The sequence below is a fragment of the Setaria viridis genome, chromosome 3 (assembly GCF_005286985.2).
Source record: "Setaria viridis chromosome 3, Setaria_viridis_v4.0, whole genome shotgun sequence".
In the NCBI taxonomy this organism is placed as follows: domain Eukaryota; kingdom Viridiplantae; phylum Streptophyta; class Magnoliopsida; order Poales; family Poaceae; genus Setaria; species Setaria viridis.
This window is the reverse complement of record NC_048265.2, coordinates 20,382,595-20,402,828: the sequence shown is the minus strand read 5'-3', so window position 1 is coordinate 20,402,828 and position 20,234 is coordinate 20,382,595. Positions and strand designations below refer to the sequence as shown.

The 20,234-nt window shown below is 47.0% G+C and overlaps 2 protein-coding genes across 2 annotated transcripts; one reads left to right on the top strand and one right to left on the bottom strand.

Moving 5' to 3' along the window:
• Positions 1–443: 443 nt before the first annotated feature.
• Positions 444–8,113, bottom strand: LOC117848486 (RNA demethylase ALKBH10B). The gene is made up of 7 exons (XM_034729916.2): positions 7,342–8,113; positions 4,288–4,433; positions 4,020–4,137; positions 2,914–3,015; positions 2,657–2,772; positions 1,586–1,740; positions 444–1,478 (listed from the first exon to the last, which is right to left on the bottom strand). Exons 1-7 carry the CDS (start codon positions 7,925–7,927, stop codon positions 953–955), a joined length of 1,749 nt encoding a protein of 582 aa, XP_034585807.1. The 5' UTR covers positions 7,928–8,113; the 3' UTR covers positions 444–952.
• Positions 8,114–14,393: 6,280 nt separating this feature from the next.
• Positions 14,394–15,328, top strand: LOC117849128 (uncharacterized). Its single transcript, XM_034730716.1, has 2 exons — positions 14,394–14,633; positions 14,738–15,328. The coding sequence occupies exons 1-2, from the start codon at positions 14,550–14,552 to the stop codon at positions 15,326–15,328; spliced, it is 675 nt and encodes a 224-aa protein (XP_034586607.1). The 5' UTR covers positions 14,394–14,549.
• Positions 15,329–20,234: the final 4,906 nt, after the last annotated feature.

The following is a 20,234-nucleotide window of genomic DNA, read 5'->3' as shown; positions in this document are numbered from 1 at the left end:
TGACTTTGCACTTCACTTGACATTTCTAACAAGAGAACAGTCTTCCTGAAGCACGAATACACAAAAAACGCAAACCAGCCACTCTCATTTCAGTACGAGTCAGTTGTGTTTATTGCTAGTACAAATCGAGGACTTCTAGGCCCAGTCCTGACACGTGAAAAATGTGCAGAGTGGTCACACTACGAATTCGGAGTCCTAACTGTCCTCTTAAGCCCTTGGTGATGGGTCCAGGTTCTTTCTGGTAAAGGTTGCTCGCAGGATGACGAGGCTGATTAGAGCACCTCCTCCTCCCGCAGCCACAAAAGCCACCGAAACGGCCTACAATTTAGGATGGTTAGGATGGATGGAATAATTGATTATGTTCAAGTCGTTATTTTTCTTCCTCTCAATACAAAGATATCTAGCGAAGAGATTGGCGTCCGTGGGAACAAAGATTCAGCAAGTGAGCAATACAAGATGCATCTTTTACCTATATAGGACTGCAAACTCAGCAGGACATGCATGCATGGCAACATCCATCAGGTTCTTCTCGGAACATGAAAAGGTGAAAAAAAATGAAAAAACAAAAAGAAACCCCTGTCCTGATTCTGACTTCACCTATCCCTACCCTCATACTCTCTCTACGGCTTCTGAACTCTGCTACTCGCTCAGACGCCCACAAACCCGGCTAAATTACAGGCAGACCAAAAACCACACGAAAGCACCACTTTCCAAGACGACGAGTCGACGACGACGCGACGCTAGTCACCGAAATACACAGGTAGGGACGTGCAACACGACCCGTTTCAAACTCAGCTGCCCGCGCGTTTCGACCCATGTTTCGTTTTCCTTCTTTTTGCTTCGAAGACGAGAGAAAACAAAAACACTCCAAGAACGCCTACGAATTGAACGATGGCTCATTGTCTCCTACTCGGCGGTTCGGTTCGACGGCGAGGTGACGCCGGGCGGGCCCTCAGCCCTGCGCCTCGATGGGCGACATCATCGCCGAGAACCGGCGCTTCTGGATGCGCGGCGGGAGGTGCTTGTTGTACCTCTTCGGCCCGACCGTCCACGGCAGGAACACGCCGGTGCCGCTGCGGCCCATCCGCTTGCCGACGTTGCCGCCGCCGCCGCCGGAGCCAGAGGAGGCCATCACCATGGGTCTCCCGGGCGCCGCCGCCACCATCATGACGGGGGCGCGCACGGCCATGCCCCACGCGGCCGGCGTCAGCACGGCCTGTGGCGCCGTGGCGTACCCGATGATGGCGCCGCCGACGGGAGCCTTCTGCGCCATGCAACCGGGCGCCGTCACCTGGGCGGCCACGGCCGGCTGCGGCTGCCAGGGCGTCATAGCCTTGGTGGGCGACGGAAGCGGGCTCAGGTCCACCGGCGTGGACGGCCTCACCCGCGCGAACGTGATACTCACGCGCCGGTTGGACGACGGGCACACCACGTGGCGCGCCATGTCCGCGCTGTTCCCACGCATCACTAGGAGGGACCTGCAGATTTGAATTGCACATTCCATGACCCATTGGTTGAAAAATGCTAGTTATTTTTATGTCATCTTTGATGCAATGAAAATAGATGATGCAACTGTTAAGCTTACCCTTGCTTTAGTGAAAGTGTGAGGGGCCCCTTGTAGTTGCCGTTGCTGTCAGTGACAAGTGACCTGCCAAATGCCATTGTAGTCTCAGAAAGCAGAAGAGTGGAAATTGGGTTGTCCAGATGAGGAGGCTTGAAGTAGGGCTGAGAGTGTTCATCCTGCAAAACAAAATCAGTAATGTGTTAAGGGGATCAAGATGTTCGATGTTCATCGAATTGAGCTACTGGTTCGTGTCCTGCAGAACATTTCAAAATTTCAAATGCCTAAAACTGAATCTTAAACCAAGGTCATATAACACCATGAACTGCAATGGAGGCGCCTATGTGCAAACAGGTTGGGATATTTTGCTAGTTGAAGGTTTACTCTTTTTACTACAATAACAACGACAACAACAACATAGCCTTTCAGTCCCAAGCAAGTTGGGGTAAGTTAGAGTTGAAACCCAACAAGAGCCACAAATCAGGTTTCGGGCACATGAATAGCTGTTTTCCAAGCACTCCTATCCAGGACTAAATCAGGTTTTGGTGACATGAATAGCTGTTTTCCAAGCACTCCTATCCAGGGCTAAATCTTTGGGTATATTCCATCCCTTCGAATCTCCTTTTATTACCTCTTCCCTTCAAAAGGTTTACTCTTTTATTTGACTCGTCAAAAGTTAAAGAAGAATCGATTTTTACAACTCGTTTCAGAATGGTCAAACAAATTATCAGTTAGTAGAGATTGATGGGAAATGGATGTGTCATTTTCGATTTTCCTCCCTTTCGGTTAAAAAGCATTTTCGATTTTTACTCTTTGCTCCTACTGTAGATGACTGCTAAACAATTTATTTTACAATAAGTGATTATGGTTAAACGATCTACTAGAGTTCACTTGTTATACTATCGAAATGTAATTTTCTAAGTTTGTACAGGTAGCAGGTTTTTAAAGGGGAACAGCAAGTATAAGGCTCTGAAATCTAGTGGATAGTGCAAAGATCTGATCAGAACTTTTATGGTTTTATAAGAAGCAAAAAGGGCACTTGGTTTCATCGAGCGTGCTGTCATGCTTATTTTATAAGGAAACAGCAGCACCTACCTCATCGAAGAAATTGATGATGACACTGTTTGGTTTCCTGCTTTCTGGTATTAAACGCCAAAGAACAAGGTGGTCAATGACAGCCTGCAGGACGAGGGGGATTGGTTCTATGTGACCTGTGGACAAGGAGAAAAAAGGACAGTTGTGACATCATTAACAAGAGCGTTTCATTGTCTGCAGATGTGAAAATATGCTACGCACAGAAGCATATTCTTGTCAGACTAAGCAAGTAGAAGAAAACGAGGTACGGAACATACAATTAGCTTCCTCGGTGGTAGGTTGAAATAATGGGACACCTAGCTGAATGATCTCCCTTTTGTTTCCTTTGATCTGCTTGTTGAAGAATATGAAGGTTTCACCTAAATTTGAGAAAAATAAATGATAAGCACCAAATTGATCGTGGAAACTGACCAAGGCATAACTCATTCACGAGACGTTTAACATAAAGTCACATTTCAAGTGATAAAATAGATAAAGACACTGACCAGAGTTAACCAGAAAATTAGTCATTTCTAAGACCAGGCAGCTTACTTGTCTGTGATGATTTCGGCCAAACCCAAATAGAAGCAGACCGAGGTTGTGGGTTCTATGTCAATTCTTGAGGAATCTACTCAGGAACTTAAGAAGTCTAGAACTTACTTGGATCAACATTTTGTCATGCACGACTTTGGACGGACGTTAGAATGTCTTGGCACGACCTATTCCAATAAAACAGAAGTGATCTAATATGTTACTAGTATTAAATTATATATTCAGTTCAAAGGTGTTTCTTTCATTCAGAGAGGTAAACTTCAAGTTAGCTGAAGTTAAGACATGTCAAATCGGTTAGTGTCATAGTCACTACGTTGATGACATTACTTTGTCTGTCAGATTCAAGTTCTAATTTACCTAGATTAGATTGACCAGCAGCTATATAGGAAGACAGATCAGTACTAGTGATCTAGTTACATAAATTTCAAAATCTTAGGTAAGTTAGGTTTTGCTGTTTCTATAATATAGAGCATAGACTACAATTGCTAGGACCTAGAACCTGTAGATATCTGAATCAGTTAGCTCAAAAGTATGTATCAGACAAAACCATCACCACCAATAGAAAAGGTAATGAATGATAGCCTGAACTAGGACCACAGTTAGATGCTACCCATAAGAGCATTTTTGGTATCCTAAAGCATCAATTGGATGGTACCACAGATATTTTGTTTCTTTTGAACACATATACCAGATGTTAGTTATGGACATAAAAAGTTACAAAGAATGAACAGATCAAGAAAAAGAAAACAACACGGCAAAAATTAATACTCTACTTTAGAAACTTATAAGCACATTTAATGGCAGAAAACCTCTGAAGCAAAACAAAACTTACCTGAAAGTTCTCCATTTCTGCCAGCCTGACGAATTTCATTGATGAAATCTGCAACTTTCATGATCTCTGATGTTGTAAACACATCTTCATATATCTTCAAGCCTTTCACAACATTAACCTGGTTGATAACATGAGGTCACGAGGGTCAGTCAAGAAAGAGTGCCTTCAGAAGAAATTAACTTAATATGAACAGAAGTGCTACTACTTCCTACAGCATCTCCTAGTCCTTCTGTACAGAAAGATTGCCGAGTGATGAGATGGAACTCGCCATGTGCCCCTTCACAGACTCCTTGGCCACGAAGCCTTTCTGGATCTTGATCCTCTCGGGACGGGCAATGCACTCCTCATGGTCAGAGCAGATGGGATAGCTCTCTGGTAGGCTGTGTTCCCCTTGAGATCCTTGATCAGTATGATCTGCTAAGTAATATACATCTCAGAGGCTTCCCAACCATTGTTGGATACGTACTATGTGTCGCAACAAAAGAAAAAACAAAAAGACACGAAATTCTTTAACCCAGCTATATCGTTTTGAACATAACATCTATTTTTGCCGAGTACTGTAACTCTTCTGAAGAAGCAAAAAAAACTAAATTAAAGTTCTTCACAGATAAAACGAGTGACTGCTGACTTCAGAAATTTGCAGATAGCTAAATATAAAAACATCACTTGCACTTTTATGCTTGAACATGGGACACGCGGTTGGATTGGCTGTTTCTTTAGTTAGCTTGGAACAGAAGCGCACGCCTAAAGCTGATGACTTCATCATAGTGTTCATAAAATGAGAAACAAAGATAGGATTATAAACTGTCACAGACAGACAGACACATCCTACTGAACATAAATAAATATAGCAGTAAAATATATGAAAATAACCTGCACTTGATCTTTGCTTTTCACGCATGGCATAATTAGATCTTCGCTTGGTAGTTTGTTAGTGGGCACAGTCACTCAGCACCAATGGGTCCAGTCTATTGCCCGTTTGAATTCTCGTATATCGTTCTGCCACATCCTACTTTGACACCCATTCGATCTTCAAAATATCCATCATAACAGAGGAAGAAATGATCTCCTTTTTTGTGGAATCCCAAGCTGCTGCACCGTTTTGGTGCCACTTTCTACGGGCTGCAGCATGAATGGAGAAGAAAAGGCGCCTTCCGTGATGATAACGTGATAAAAGAGGAGCCCGTAGACAAGAGATTCGGGCAAAGTTGGAAGAAGTGAACACGGGCATTACTAGTACATGGCATCAGTGCAGGGGCACGCACCAAACGGAAGCAGGGACCAGCAGTACATGTTCAATAATTGGACGAAGACGGGTATAAAGATATATTAGACCACGCTGCTGAAAGCACACCTTTCTTTTTCTCATCCTTTTGCAATTTTCTGCCGCACGCACAAGAAACCCAAGACTTGTTTTTTAAATCTACTTTTGTTAAGAAAAAGGTCATGGTCCATCGGTTGTCAACGTCGAAGCGATTGCCTGAAATCTTCTAAAATCCAGACCCGTTGCAAAAAGGCGAGCTGACTAACAGCAGCAACCAGACAAAGGTTAGAACATGATCGCATCATCAATGGACAGCGCATACACCGGCCACGCTGTTCAAACCCAATTAATCAATTCCACAGCACAGCTCAATCGTGCATGTGCAGAGAGATTCAGGAAGGTCCAAAAGCTCTCCACACCCTAGCGCTGTAGCGCACACCTACCCCCTGACCATGAGACCCCGACGGCCGCAGGCGGTTGGAGAAGCTCGACGGGAGCCGCCACGGTCCGCGACGGCTGTGTCCTCGACGAGATGGCGCCATACATCAGACAAGGAGTTCTTTCGCGAAGCCCAGTCGGTGGGTCCCGCGACAGTACAGGCGGCTTATTGGCCGGTGGGTCCCACGAGGCAGTGGCCCACCGGCGACCACGTGTGCGGCCCGGACTGCCCGGTGCCGCCGATCCGATCGGGACGGCACCAGATCCAGCCACCACCGGAAATCCTGGCTACCGGAACCCGATCTGGGGCCAGGTGGTCGGTCTCTCCCGCGGCGCGGGTACTCGGCTCCCTCGTGACTCCTCCAGCGTCGCTGGGGCGCTCGAGTTCAAGGCTCGCGTCACGCACGCACCGTCACCGCCCCGCCCCCGCTTCTCCATCAAGCGAGGGCCGAGAAAGTCACAAGTCTCGTCGAGCCCGGCCAACCGTGCGACAGAGCCCGGCGCCGATCTCAGACCGACACGACACGTGCCCAGGTAGCAAAGTATATTCTAAAGCCCACGCCTCTGCGGACAAGACAACGGCCAATCGCATCGCCGCTGCACACTTGCGCGCACCAGACGCGCTGGTGCGCTCGCTCGGCTCACCAGACGCCACAAACCCACAACACACCACGCGATGGTTACGAGGCCGCTGCGCCGAGCAGCGGTCGCCCTCGGCCAGGAAGGCACAGCGGGCCCCAGCCGCGGCGGCAGCGTAGGGGAGCAGTAAACTAACATTAATTGCCCAGGCAGCTCCCTCCAAAGCGCATCGCGTAATTTCAAGAGAGGCCGCCCCCGGCCGTACTGGCACCGGTACTTTACCGCGGGCCCCCCCACCCCCCCCACCCCCCGGGGCGAAGAGGGTGGCCGAGGTGGCCGCGCAGGCGGAGCTACTGCCCGAAAAAGAACGGCGAGAGGGTCGTCAGCGGACGGCGTGAGGACGAAAAAAGACCGGTAGGGTTTTTGGTTTCTCCCCGTGAGTGAATGTGATTCCGCCTCACGGGCGCCACAGCTCCTCCACCGCCGCCGCCGCCACGACCGACGGCCAGGATTGACCCGGGAGGGGGGGATGGCGACTCGATTGGACACGAGGGGAGAATTATTGGCCCTCGCGCCCCGATTTTCCACTAACCACCAGGCATAATGGACCCCGTACGCCAGTTCTGTTCCAAGCAAATGACTAGTGCCATGATAAAGCGTAGAGTAATTTGAAAGCCTCTTGGTAAATAATCTCGTTTATCCGGAAATAGATAAAAATCACCGGAAAAAGGAGGAGAGATTAATCCCGTTTTAGTCAGGCCCAAGAAAGTAGGAGATGATTAGCGCGAAAGAGCTTGCGGAGGAAGCCACGGACTGGAGACCAGATCCAAAAATCGCGAAGCTGGCCAAATTGGTTTGAGAAACTTTTACCAAGTCTGGCTGGTGCGGACGCCGAGCTAACGGAAACGACGATGGGTTCGGCGAATTCGAATGCGGTGGCCGGTTGCCGGTGCAGGAACCGGATGGGTTGCAGCAGGCGGGGTAATTGATTGACGTGAGCACGGGAGGAATTAATTCGCGGGTAGTGGTGATTGTACTTACGTCCGTCAGCGACGGTGTCGTCTTCCGTCGAGGCGGCCTTCCGCTCCGACGAATCTCCCGAGGAATCCACCTCCGCGTCCGGCTCGTGGTACTCCGCGGCGGGGCTGGCGACGGCGCCGCCGTCGGCCTCCTCGGCCGCCGGTGCCGGATCCTGCTGTACGGGATCCTGCTCCTGCTCCGGCTCCGGCTCCGGCTCGGCGGGGAGGTCCTCCATGGGCTCGTGGATCACCGTGGACGCGGCCTCGTCGGAGTAGCAGCAGGACCCCGCGGCCGCGGCGGCGCGGGCGTCCGCGACGCGGCGCAGCTCGGCGGTGACGTCGGCGACGGGGTAGAACTTCTGCATGTGGAGGACGGGGAACCAGTTGGCGCGGCGGCGGTGGAGCGCGGCGAAGGCGGCCTCGTACTCGGCCCCGCCGCCGCCGCCGATCTGCGCGAGGTGGCCGCACAGCGCGTCGATCATGGCGTTGGCCGCCGCGAACTCGCCGCGGAACCACCCGATCACCGCGTCCCTCGCCGCCACCTCCGGCGCCGCGGGGCCGCCCGCGGCCGAGCCCACCGGCGACCCCGGCATGCCCCCCGTCGTCATCGCCCCCGCGATCGCCAGCCTACGCTTCCTCCCTACCCTCTGTCCCTCACTCACTCTACAGCCCCACCCCACCTCAATTCCTTCCCTACGCCTTCCTCCCCTTCCTCTGCCTCTCCACCTCTCTCGCAGCTTTTGTAATGGCGTTGGTCCGGCTCGACCCGCTCTGGCTGGCCTTGGGAAGCAGAGGAAAACGATGTGGGGGTCTGCCTCGCCCGGGGCGCTCGTATAAATACCTCGGCGGGTGCCCGTGGCCGAGCCCCAGGCGGGTGACGTGGCGGCGAGCAAGGGCCTGGCAGGCGCGGATCCGGCGACGAGGTTGCATTGCGGTTAGTTAAGGCCGGGTCCGCCTGATGGCTGCGGCGGCCTGCGGGGGTGGTCGGGTCGGACCGGACGGGAGCTCGCCGCTCGGCTCGGAGCGTGGCAGCATCGCTCGCCTAGCGAAGTAGCGAGTCGCCTCGATGGCTCGATCACGGATCACCCCCGGCCGGCCTTCTTGGGGCGCATGCCGTGCGGCGCGGCCGGGGCTTGGGGTCCACGGCAAGGTAGCCAGCCATACGCCCATTCGCGGGCGCGTAGCTAGTCCGTTGGACCACGAATGATCCCAGCCGTCCGTTTCAGAGCCCCCACGGAATGTCCGGCTTCCTTTAATTGTTCTTAGGGCATTCACGGATTTTGAGTGGTGTAAAGCGATTTTTTCTTTTCGAAAAGACGTTGGTGAATGGTGATGTATTGAAGGTGAGGGTGTAGTGTACCACACAGATTCCAGATGATGTGGAGGGCGTCGAAGAAGAGAAGATGACACGACGGGATACGAGGGTCGTGTCGAGAGCCAACGATTCGATCTCGAGGATGGTGTTTCGCGGATCAAAGAAAAAAAAAGTCTAAATGAACTGCAATTTATTTGCTAACTTTTTTGTGGGTGTGGTTATAAAATACCATGCATTGAAGTCGGTATGTCACAATGTTATGGATGTTTAAGATAGATGCATTCATAGTTTCATGGTGTAAAGCATTTTTTTCCTTTTTGAAAAGATGTTGGGATATATTGTAGGTATGACATGTGTGATTTCGAATGACGTGGAGGATGTTGAAAAAGACACGGGAGATGATGGACCCGTCCAGAGCCAAGAATTCATTATCGGGGATGGTGCTATGCAGACCAAAGAAAAAGATATAAGGGAACTGCAATTTCTTAGCTGAATTCTTTTCAAAAAAGATGTTGGCGATGTATCATAGGTATATTCATGATGTATTCCATCCGTTCCAAATTGTAGGTCGTTTTAGCTTTTTAAAATTCATATATATTATTATGCATCTAAATATAGTGTATGTCTAGGTGCATAATAATATCTATAAACCTACCTATAATTTGGAACGGAGGGAGTTAGTCTCCAATGACATTGAGTAAAGAGTTGAGAAAGAGAAGAGGACGACATGAGATATGGATACGTGTGCTGGTACCCAAAAATTTAATCTTAGAAATGTTGTTCGGTGAACCAAAGAAAATCAAATGGAGCTACAAACTGAATAGATAATCTTGTGAGTGCGGTTCTAAAATATTATGCACTGAAGTGGTTATGTATGTTGTAGTGTTCCGATGGGTTAGATTTGATCGTTGTTCAATTAGGGCATATGGTTTGTTGTTGGAAATATACATGTATGATCAACCCAAAAGAGGTGATATTAAGGACACAAATTGTACAACACTGTAGCTCGATGGTGACTATTGTAACTTAGTTTCCTCTTAAGAATCAAACAAAGTTTCAAGGAATTATCAACAACAACAAATGGACAAGAATGCTACAGGCCGGCTCAAGTTACCTTGCCTATATGGAACCTCATGCATGCACCAATGGTCCAAAGCAAGTACCTTATCTTTCTAGAGGGCCCATCTGATAGGAACTTGCTGGAACGTTTCAATTCCAACAGCATGACTTCACCCGTCATTAACCCGATCCCTCTAGATTGGCAGAGTTTTCTCCTCATAGTCATGGGCAATGCCACTGAGTTCAAACCATTCTCTGGATCCTTGGGATCCCAATTCTAAGGTGGCATTGCGCAACATGACCGCAAAAGTTGTATTCTACTGCCAAACACATGCATCTTGTTTGATCTCCATGCTCATTCCCTTTCTTAATTGACTAGCGCCTCGGAACGCGCGACTAATGAACATGAAAAAACTACTGCAAGATTCGTGAAAAAAAACACACACACAGCAGTCATCTAGGATCCCTTTTGGTGCATGACCCTTAAGCTACAACCCTTGTGCACAGACTGTGAGCCTAGTATTTTAGCTAGGGCAGGGCAATACAATATGGACTCAATTTGTGTTGCGGTGCTGGTTTAACGTGATTGTTTTATGTTGGCGCTGATTTGGTTGTGTTTAAATAGTGGCTTGTCCATCTGGGTGGTAGGTGGACGCGCTGCGTCCGTTCTGGAATTCCCTTTTGGGAAGCTTTTTGCCGCGCCGGAGAGCGCGCGCGAGCGCACACACACTCTCCCCACCCACCAAATTATGTGGCATGTGATCAACGATTTGCGCCAATCTTACCTGTTTATGGCCCTACCTAGCCTGCATTATATGGCAATGGCAGCCAGCCAGCCAATCATATGGCGTGCCAATTTGGTGCTGCGCGTTTCGGAGTCGTTTGGTATGAAATCAATTGCCAGGCACGGGAGTGTGATCGAGAACAGAGACCAGAGACCTCAAAATTGTTGTGCGTTTTTTTTTCCCCAACTAATTAAGAGGGGACACACAAGACACAACCAGTGCTCGTTTCGGATGGGGGGCGATCGCTTTCGCGGGATTCCTGATGGGAGGTAAACCCATCCTGTAATACAGTTTCAGCTTGGTGTTTCTTTATAAGTTGGCCAGCAATCGTGCCGTTTTTATAGCGGTTTGACTTTTTGCATGACATAAGCTTGGGAGGTTTGACTTGTTTATAAGCCGAACAGAAGTTGTGACAATAGTAGTAGCATAAGGCTTGGTGCAGAATAAGCATGGCTCAAGTGCGATCGGTTTACTTTTATTGGAACGGAAGGCCAAGCCGTGCTTACGCTCGCCGCGGCAGCATTAGGTCATCAAGCACGGGCGCACACAACACAAACATTTCCCTTTCCCCTGTGCTGGAGCCGTTGACCATCCATGCTCCATGATGGCCCTCCCCAAATGGAACAGCCGGTACGTGTCAGCAGCAGCATGGAACTGCCATGTGCTCATGCGCAACAGGGCCGGTTAATTAACCCAAGACAAGACATCACTGGAAACTCGCAGGGGCAACCAATTAACCTCACCTGCATTATTAAAAGAAATTTTTAAAAGAAATGTGATGTTGTCTGTGAGAGTGATGAGACTGTGATGGTAACATTTGCGTGTACTCCTACTCACCAACAATAACAGCCCGTTGCGGCCAGACAAGAACCACGTAATGTTAACTCGATCCGGTTTGAAAAAACCGCACGATGCTTATGGAAGAGATCCGGCTGAAAACGCAAGCACAAACGGCGCGATCAAGGAGGGGCAGGGGGCAGGGCTACCAATCTGGATCGCGTTTGTTTATTTGGTCGTCGGCTAACGACCGGGGCTGCATAATTTGGGTACTTTATTGGGGGGGGGGGGGGGGGGGTCTGTATGAACAAGTTTGTCTCTTCTTTCTGAATTCAACTCGGTGCCAGGCAGCGGAGAGCTTGAGATATCTTACTTTAGCGCCCTGATGAGCCATAATGCTCAATATTCTGTCGAAAAAGAAAACAACCGTAGTGCTCGTTATCGGGCACTGCTGATTGAGTTTTTAAGGAGGTTTATTTGTTCAAATGGTCCACGCGTTGAGCTGACAGCCTTTCTCCAATTGTTTTCCCTTTTGCGGCTTCCATGACTTATGCGTACTGGTACTCTTATGGTATTGTCGAAAGTGATGTGATAATTTATAAACCATAGAATCATTTTTTTTTCAGCAAAAAGGGATCTTTTATAATTATCTTACATGGATAACACAATATCTCCAAATCGGTGCTGCGTCATCTATGTTAAAAATGGTCCTCAACTAGGTGATATGTAGCGAAAATGGGGTTATATACCTTATATATCGGGTTGGCAGAAACATTTTTATTAGAATGTGCACACGATTTCGATCATGCTCATAATTCTGTTTCTTAATTGTGACCAATGTGATGATTGCTATTGTCATTACAACTTATAAACGGAGGCCAAGTGCTTTTAGATATTTAGCGAGAGAGAGAAGGATTCCTTTTAGGAGTTGACCATATTGGGTAGCTGACTAGCTGTACAGGAGATACCCTTTGGCTAGCTAAAGTTACGAGAGGTCGTAGAATGCAGCAGGATCTCATTATGGCCTATCTTTCGCGTCCTCGAAAGGCTAAACTGGCTCGCGGCCAATAATAGCAACCTGCGAGTTGAGCTGCCCTCCGCTAGCTCCTCTAGGGTGCACGTCTTCTTATGAATAACGCAAGAAATTCAGCTGGCGGTTTCTAATATAGTGGATCGGATCAACAGATCAGATGGTGAAATCATGCAACTCGATAATTTAATTTCCCTCGAATAATAAGTGCTTGGATGGACTTTCATTAAAGCCAAAAATCGGAGGAAAATAATCATGCTTTGCAGATATTTTCAATGGCAAAGTGTGGTGAGCCATGCTCTTTGTTTGTGGTGAGCTATTTTTAGCATTGGTGTCGAACAATTTTAGCTGATTGAAAATTTCAAATGCTAAGCAAAAAAGTTGCTACATCATCAAAAAACAACGTCAGCTAAAAAAAAGGGTCCTAACGTGATACCGTTATGTGTTTCATGTTTATTCGTCCGCAACATCGACACTGAAGAACAAAAGATGCATGATTATTGCGATATTGAATTCATCGACCGAAGCAATTGAAAAATCCGGTAACCTGAAATACAGGCGATATGAAAAAATATATTTTTTTTGCCATAAACTTCAGAAATGCAGGCAACAACGGCTTCAATGACGGCCAAACATGCCTTAATTAAGCTTCAGAATCTGGAATACAGTAAAACAGTTGCTTTAACTTAAGCTTCAGCAACACAAAGTGCGAGGCCTAAACTTTTCTGTTACTTACATGTCGGCCTTTTGGAATCGTTTAACTATTGCGCCAACGGAAAAAAATAAGTATCAGATTCTAGTAACCCTCCTCGTGGTGCTACCACAGTACCATGTGAGTTTTTTAAACATGTTTACTACCCCGCCTATTAGATTTCAGAAGGCGTTTGGTTCGCGTAAATGTAACGTAAATAGATTACGGGTGTTAAGCAATACCCATACACCCATTTGTTTCAACCTCCTCCGCAATCCGATTACCCGCAATCCGATTACCCGCAGTTTCCATCCGTTTACAGGGCTCCCTCCCCGGTGTCCCGCGATACCGCTCCCCTCGTCTCCCCCGTCTGTCCCGGACACTCAATACCCCCGTCTGCCCCGGAAACTCCCCGCGTACTCGATACTCCCGTCGCCCCCATCTCGCACCGGGGAGCCGCCGGTGGCCTGTCCTCCGTCTCCCGAACATCGGCGGTGGCTGCTCCCCTCGTCGCCGGTACAAAGGTGTTGAGATCTTCCTCCCTTTCCCATCCTTCTCTCAAATCCTCTTCTCTTCTAACTCTAGATCTGTTTCTTTGCAAGGCAGCGGAGGACGGGCCTGCGGCTCTTCTGCCCCCAGTCCCCCCCACCCTCCGGCCCTCCTAAAGCCACAAACTCTAGCACCAGATCGCACCACGGATTGTTCGGTCCCTGGAAGAAGATTGGGGGAAGCGGGAAGGGAGCGAGCTCAGCCAGGATAGTTGCAGGTATCCCTATTTTACATTTTCTCTTGGCTCATAGGGGAGATTATTACGCGCGATTATTTCTACTTGTCTTTGTTCCTAGTCTCTCGAAATTTCTGTGCGCTTCCCAATCCCTTGGGGATTTTGCGAATTCTTGTGCCGTTCTTCTTGCGATTTTTTTCTCAGACCTTTTCTTTTCCTGTTTCGCGAATTCTTGTGCGCGCGTCCATGCCGTCCTGTGTGCGTGCGCGCGTGTGTGTAGGGTACAATTTGTTAGTAGAATTGTTGATAGGAATATGATAAAATAGCCCTCGAATATGCATACGCTGATTACTCATTTCTTTTTTGCCTTTGATTCTTCAGTTTTACCAGAGGAGGGAGGACCATCGTGGGACGCAATTCCAGAGGACCAGCAGATACTACGAGGTACATATTTCTGGGCCATTCGTTTTGACTCGTGGGATGATCTCCTGCATGATTTCATACATGATTCCTATTGCTTAACCCGGATTTTGAATGTTACATTTGAAATTATGAAGTAGTTTGATAATAGGCAACCTGCGCGATAATTTGTGTGTGTGTGGCACTGCTTTTGAAAATCCGAGAACCGTTAACCTTAGTCTTGCCTCTTATGCAAAAGTTTAATAGAGATGACTTCATATTAAAGTTTTGGACCCAAGGTGGAAGGGCGAGGGAGGCTTTAAGAATGGATATTGTTCAGTGCTTGAGACTCATCTGGCTGAAAAGTTACCTAACTGTGGAATATCTGCTGTTCCCCACATTGAGTCAAGAGTAAGGCACTTTAGAACAAAGTTCGGGGCACTGGAGGTAATGCTTAACAAAAGTGGCTTCAACTGGGATGAGAATAGAAAGATGCTTCAATGTGAAAAAACACAATATGAAGCACATTGTAAGGTATGTCTAAACTTTACTTCAATGTAGGTATTTCATTTCAACTTGCAATGCAACATTCTGTGTCGATTGCCAAGGTTGAGAAACACTAGTGCATTCCTTTGCAGTATCATCCTGAAGCGAAGGGCCTATATGGTGTTGCTTTCCCTTATTATGATTCATTGGCTGCCGTATATGGGAGTGACATAGCTACTGGTGAAGGTGCAGAAGGGCTTAGCGAAGCAGTTGAAAATATAGAGAAAGAACTTGCAGTTGAAGGTGGTAACCATCAAGAGGAGGAGGAGGATAGAATGTCTAGAGAAACCCCTAGACGCTCTACTGACTCAGCTTCATCAAGCTTGAAGAGGCGGAAGACAGATAGGAAGGGAAAGGATCATGTATCTGCAACATCAAGTGACCCTATTTTGGACATGTTACATGAAGTTCAAGGTGATCTAAAGGGTGTGTCTACAAATATTGGGAAAATGGCAGCAGTGATGGAACGTGAGGTCGCTGTTCAAGAGAAAAATTCTAAAGAGGATCATCAACAGAAGTTAAGAGAAAAGGCTACAGCAGAGCTGCGCAAGCTTGGGTTCACAGGGAGCGAACAAGTCAAAGCTGCTAGTGTGTTTGTGAGAATTCCAGATCAAATGAGCATGCTGTTAACATTGGATGAGACACTGAGGAGAGAATTTATCCTAAACATGCTTGGTATGTGACACTATGCTATTTTATTTCAACTGTTTATTTACTTCCATACATCAGATGCTAATTTGTGTAGTATTCTGCTAGTGTTGGCTATTTTTAAACTCTCCTTTGCAGCTTCAATCTGCTTGAGTTTTTTGGTTTTGTAGAGCAGGAGGATGGCATTGGCAAGTTAAATTCGTTCATTGAACTTTTTAGTACCGCTAGATTGGTGTACTTAGAATTGTTAAATTACAGGTCAAAGGAATGATACATGCATGATAGAATCCATACTGCTCAACACTTAATTTATCTAGGGGTTGCTTGTTTATATTGGATTTATTGACATACTTGTCATCGTTTCATTACTGCCTTAGAGATATAAGCGTTATTACGTCTCGAGAAGAATTAGTATAGAGCTTCAGTTTTTGATCATGGGATGCGGCTCAGCCTTTTTGTGCGTTTTTCTCTGGCATGTTAATAGGAAATGGCTCTGCCTCAGTTGGTGTACACTATTGTTATATAGTCCAACCTCATCAAAATAAGTGTCTTACGTGTGTCGTACATATTGTCACGTCTGGTACTACAATTATCTTTCTTTTATCCACCCATATCCCTGTGCACATAACATGCAGTCCTGATGTCTCTCAAACGTGGACTAACCTGTGGCATGACCTATGATTTCTTTCCATATGAGAAAGGGATGGCACTGCATAGAAAGTATATGGCTCGTGGAGGCATAATGACACACATATATATGCACAAGGAATTGACTGCCACATACTGATATATAAAGGATCTCAGAAAAACTGTGTAGGCGCTCATCCTGAACCAAGAAAGAATTTGTGTAACTAATTTTCAGAATTTGTGTTTATTTACTGCCATACCATACATCAGATGCTTGTTTTCCTAGAATTTGTGCAGCAAATCAATTATGTTCTTTAATTGGATACGTGGATTCCTTATCTATTGTGCAGCAAATCTTTGTCAAATCATTGTCTATTTTTCTTTCTATTCACTGATAGCTCATTACTTGTTCTGTTTTTTCTTTTGAAGAGGAAGAGAGAAGGAATAGGATAGAAGGTGGATCAAGATAGGGAGCTTGCATCTTTCCGAGTCTATATGATTAAACTATCCTATGTGAGATGGAGGTGAACAACAAGTCCATAGGGAGTCATCTACTGCACAATGTGTGAGATGGAGGTGAACAACAAGTTCATAGGGAGTCAGTCAATTATTTAGCTTGGATGTTGAACTTCTATTTAGCCTGGATGTTGAACCTGTTATGTTGAACTTCTATTTAGCTTGGATGTTGAACTTCTATTTAGCCTGGATGTTGAACCTGATTGTAGTTTCAATCTGTTCCATGTTGAGTTGCAGAAAATCGAATGAGCTTGCTCTCTGTGGGTTGAGCATTGAGTAAATTTGCAAACTACCTTGTGATACCTGAGTAGTGAACCAAATAGTTGTAACGTAATCCATTACCATTATCGCATCAAACCAAACAAAGGACGTAATCAGTGATTACACCACAAAACCAGCTGTAATCTGATTACGTTTCCCTTTGCGTTACCTGAGCCCCAACCAAACGCCTCCTCAATGAAAAACAGATCTGGAGGACCTAAATGCAAGGCTCCATTTTGCGCACCTATTCCAGGCAGCCGCAGATAGAGACACCGATCATTAGCCTCTCGCCATGCGCATCAAGTATTGGCTCCAGATTTTTTTGATCTGTCAATGTCCCGCGAAATATACGTGTATCCGATGCAAATCTAGATGGGAAAAATATACATGCATCTGATGCAAATCTGGCTGAAGCAAATCTAGCTGAGAAGTCACATGATGAGATTGCCGAACGGGACGGAAGGGTTGACACGAGGCATGAAACTAATCGAGGTAACGCCAAGGGTAAACAGCAAATTGATGTAATTAATGACACTAGGCCTCATCATGGACAGCCTGATCCGATGTGAATATATATGTAGTGTGATCATGCTTAACCTTTTTCTTGGTGATTCTTTCTGTGGAAGATTACAAACTATTCAGATTTGTAGTTTTCGAGTATCTAAGTTTGATCAAAGACTAGTTTAGCGGCTCCACGTTGGCAAAAGTGGATAAAAATCAGGAGCGAAGCTGCCTTAGCTCATTGGGGTCGTCGGACCCCGACGAAATTTATAAAATGCAGTGTAAACTACTGTTCATCTCTGTATTGACCCCGTTGTCCAAAGGGAGCTGACCCTGGTGGCAAGCTCGTCTGGCTTCACCCCTGATAAAAATAGGTTAAGACATGTATGGCGAGTGGTTTTTGCAACAAAAATATACAGGAATCTCAAAATCAGAGAGCCATATTGAATGTTTTTTTTAAAAAAATTCCCATAGAAGAGAAGTGGTTGTATCATGCCATTCAATTACGTAGAATTCAAATTGTATGGTCATTTCACATTTCTTTTTAACTACTCTCATCCAAAAAACAGTTCACCTAGAATTCAAATGTCCCACAAAACATGTTAGCATTTTTTTTAAATGGCAAATTACCTAAGCGACAACATATTAACATAGGAACTACCTCCAACAAATAGAAGCAATACGATCATTTTACCTCTTATCAATATCTAGAATCTTTTTTTAGTACGCGCTAGGGACAAACATAACCAAACGGAGCGAGAAAACGTACGCTAAAGCTGAGGACTGTGACCTATTGCACGACGCGTTGGCGACTTCAACCTTGTTGTTCGCGACAAAAAACCACGATAGCTCATTGCTGTGCGGCCCCCTTTTAAAAAATTTAAGTGGATCCCTCTCTCTCTGTCTCTGGAGCCAACAAAAGCCTGGGCCAGCCCTCGAGAGCATCATCACCTTGTTTAGTTTCATCCTGACAGATTATTCGCTGTTAATCTAACGAGTGATTAACTAATTATTAAAACCATCTCTGGCGCTTGATTTGATGTTTGGGCATGGGACACGGGCGCCTAGACAATCCATCGCGCCACCCTACGTTAGTATTAGATGGGGAAAGCACCTTCAGTTCCTAACCTCCTTTAATACTTCGGTAGAGGACTTTTAGTAACGATAGTACCAGTTGGTATAAACAACCGCTACTAAAGGTCTTTTTTTCCTATTTCTTTTCTTATTTTCTTTTCTGTTTCTTTATTCTATATTAGTATTTCGTATTTATTTCTTTTATTCTAATACACTAATATATATAAAGTTGTATTATCTATAATATTACATTTAAGATAATATTATATATATACATATATATTGTGCATACACATGTATGAATAATATTACATTGCATCAACTTTCCGAGTTCAACATTTTGGATCAACTATTTTGAACCCGAGTCCTGACGGTGATGTAGATTTGATCCATCATTATGGAACTCCCCCGCTGAATTTACTACCTCGTCCAGAAGAAATTCACTGAGTTGTTCTTGAATTGCCCTGATTTTTTCTGTCTCGAGGAGTGCTTCCTTCATGTCTCTCATCTGTGTCATTAGCAAAGGTTATTATATAGTAGATCAATGGGTTTGAACAATTAGAACTAATTTATTGTTAAGAAATTTGTATATTTACTCTAAATTTATGGTCGGTTATATGCTTGGAACCAACAAAGCTATGAATGAACTCACGTACTTAGTAGGTACTCCCTCCGTTCCAAATTATAAGTCATTCCAACTTTCTTGGAGAGTCAAAGCATCTCAAGTTTGACCAAATTTATACAATAAAGTGCTAACATTCATGATATCAAATAGGTACCATTAGTTTTTTCATTAAATATATTTTCATAGTATATCTGTTCGGTGCCATAAACTTTTGTGATTTTTTCTATAATTTTGGTCAAACATAAAATGGTTTGACTCTCCAAGAAAGTTGGAATGACTTATAATTTGGAACGGAGGGAGTAGAAGAGAGGGCGGCTCGTAACTCGTACGTCCCCGCGCATCGATCGACAGCCAGTCGCGGCTCTCTGGTCCTAGAGGGCGGCGGCGCTCCCGTTCGTCACTCCACGACCGCAGCGTCTGCCCCCGGTCCTCCTGCCCGCCGGCCAGCCGGGGGTACCGAGACGAGACGAGACTGGCTCCCGGCGACCGCCCGAGCCAGGCCGGGCCCCCGCTGCGCGTACCCGGCCGTACGCGACCTCTTCTGGTGGGGCGCCGGCCGCGCGGCTTCGGCATGTCACCGCCTCACCGTGCGGCTCACCGAGCGGTTGGGGTTAGCCACGGCGGAAAAGTGGAGAGCGGAAAAGCGCGCGGTCTCGGCGCCGGGTGCCGTTCCGGCGCAGGAATATCCCCCTCGCGCGCGTCAGCGTCGTGGCGCGCCGTTGGTGGCCAAAAGTAGCCGCCCGGTCGCACTTGTACGCTTGCTTTTCGCTTGCCCGGGCTGGGCTGTTGGATTGGACCGACGCGGCGCGGCACGCGCGCGCCCCCGGCCCCCCGCGTCAGCCGAGATGGCGTGACGAGCCGTGAACGGTGAACCCGTAGCCAGGGTCGTCAGGCGGCGCGGACCGGCTGACCGTTTGGTGGAACGGCAGGTCGCGGCTGACGAAGTGCCTGCGACGGCGCCCGTGTGCTGAAGGCTGGGGTGTTCCTTTGCCGCGCCGGAGCGGCAGGTGCGGCTGTGTTTTCTCCACCTGACGCACGGCGTGGTGTTAAAACGGTGGTCTGCGACGCCACGCTTTACAAGTTCCAACCTGAACCGATCACAAAAGGCTCTTTCACCAACGCGGCTGTACACTAAACTGTAAACTAGTGTTCGCGGCAACTTTTGTCTGGGCCGCGGAAAACATACGACCATATGCAATCACAAGTACCGGCCTCAGAGCATAGTCTGTGGTACCACGAGTACGTGGTTAACTTAAGCCTGGTCCCAGGCTCTCAGCTTGTCGTGTCGCTGTGAGCAGCCACGCCGCCTCTTGAGCGGTTCAGCAGCCCATCCCGGG

Coding starts and splice junctions, on each gene's coding strand:
- LOC117848486 (XM_034729916.2), bottom strand. CDS start 7,927: ATGACGACGGGGGGCATGCCGGGGTCGCCGGTGGGCTCGGCCGCGGGC. Junction 4,138..4,287: donor AGTCTGTGAAGGGGCACATG/GCGAGTTCCATC, acceptor GTTATCAACCAG/GTTAATGTTGTGAAAGGCTT. Junction 3,016..4,019: donor CAGAAATGGAGAACTTTCAG/GTAAGTTTTGTT, acceptor TCTCAAATTTAG/GTGAAACCTTCATATTCTTC.
- LOC117849128 (XM_034730716.1), top strand. CDS start 14,550: ATGCTTAACAAAAGTGGCTTCAACTGGGATGAGAATAGAAAGATGCTT. Junction 14,634..14,737: donor AATATGAAGCACATTGTAAG/GTATGTCTAAAC, acceptor ATTCCTTTGCAG/TATCATCCTGAAGCGAAGGG.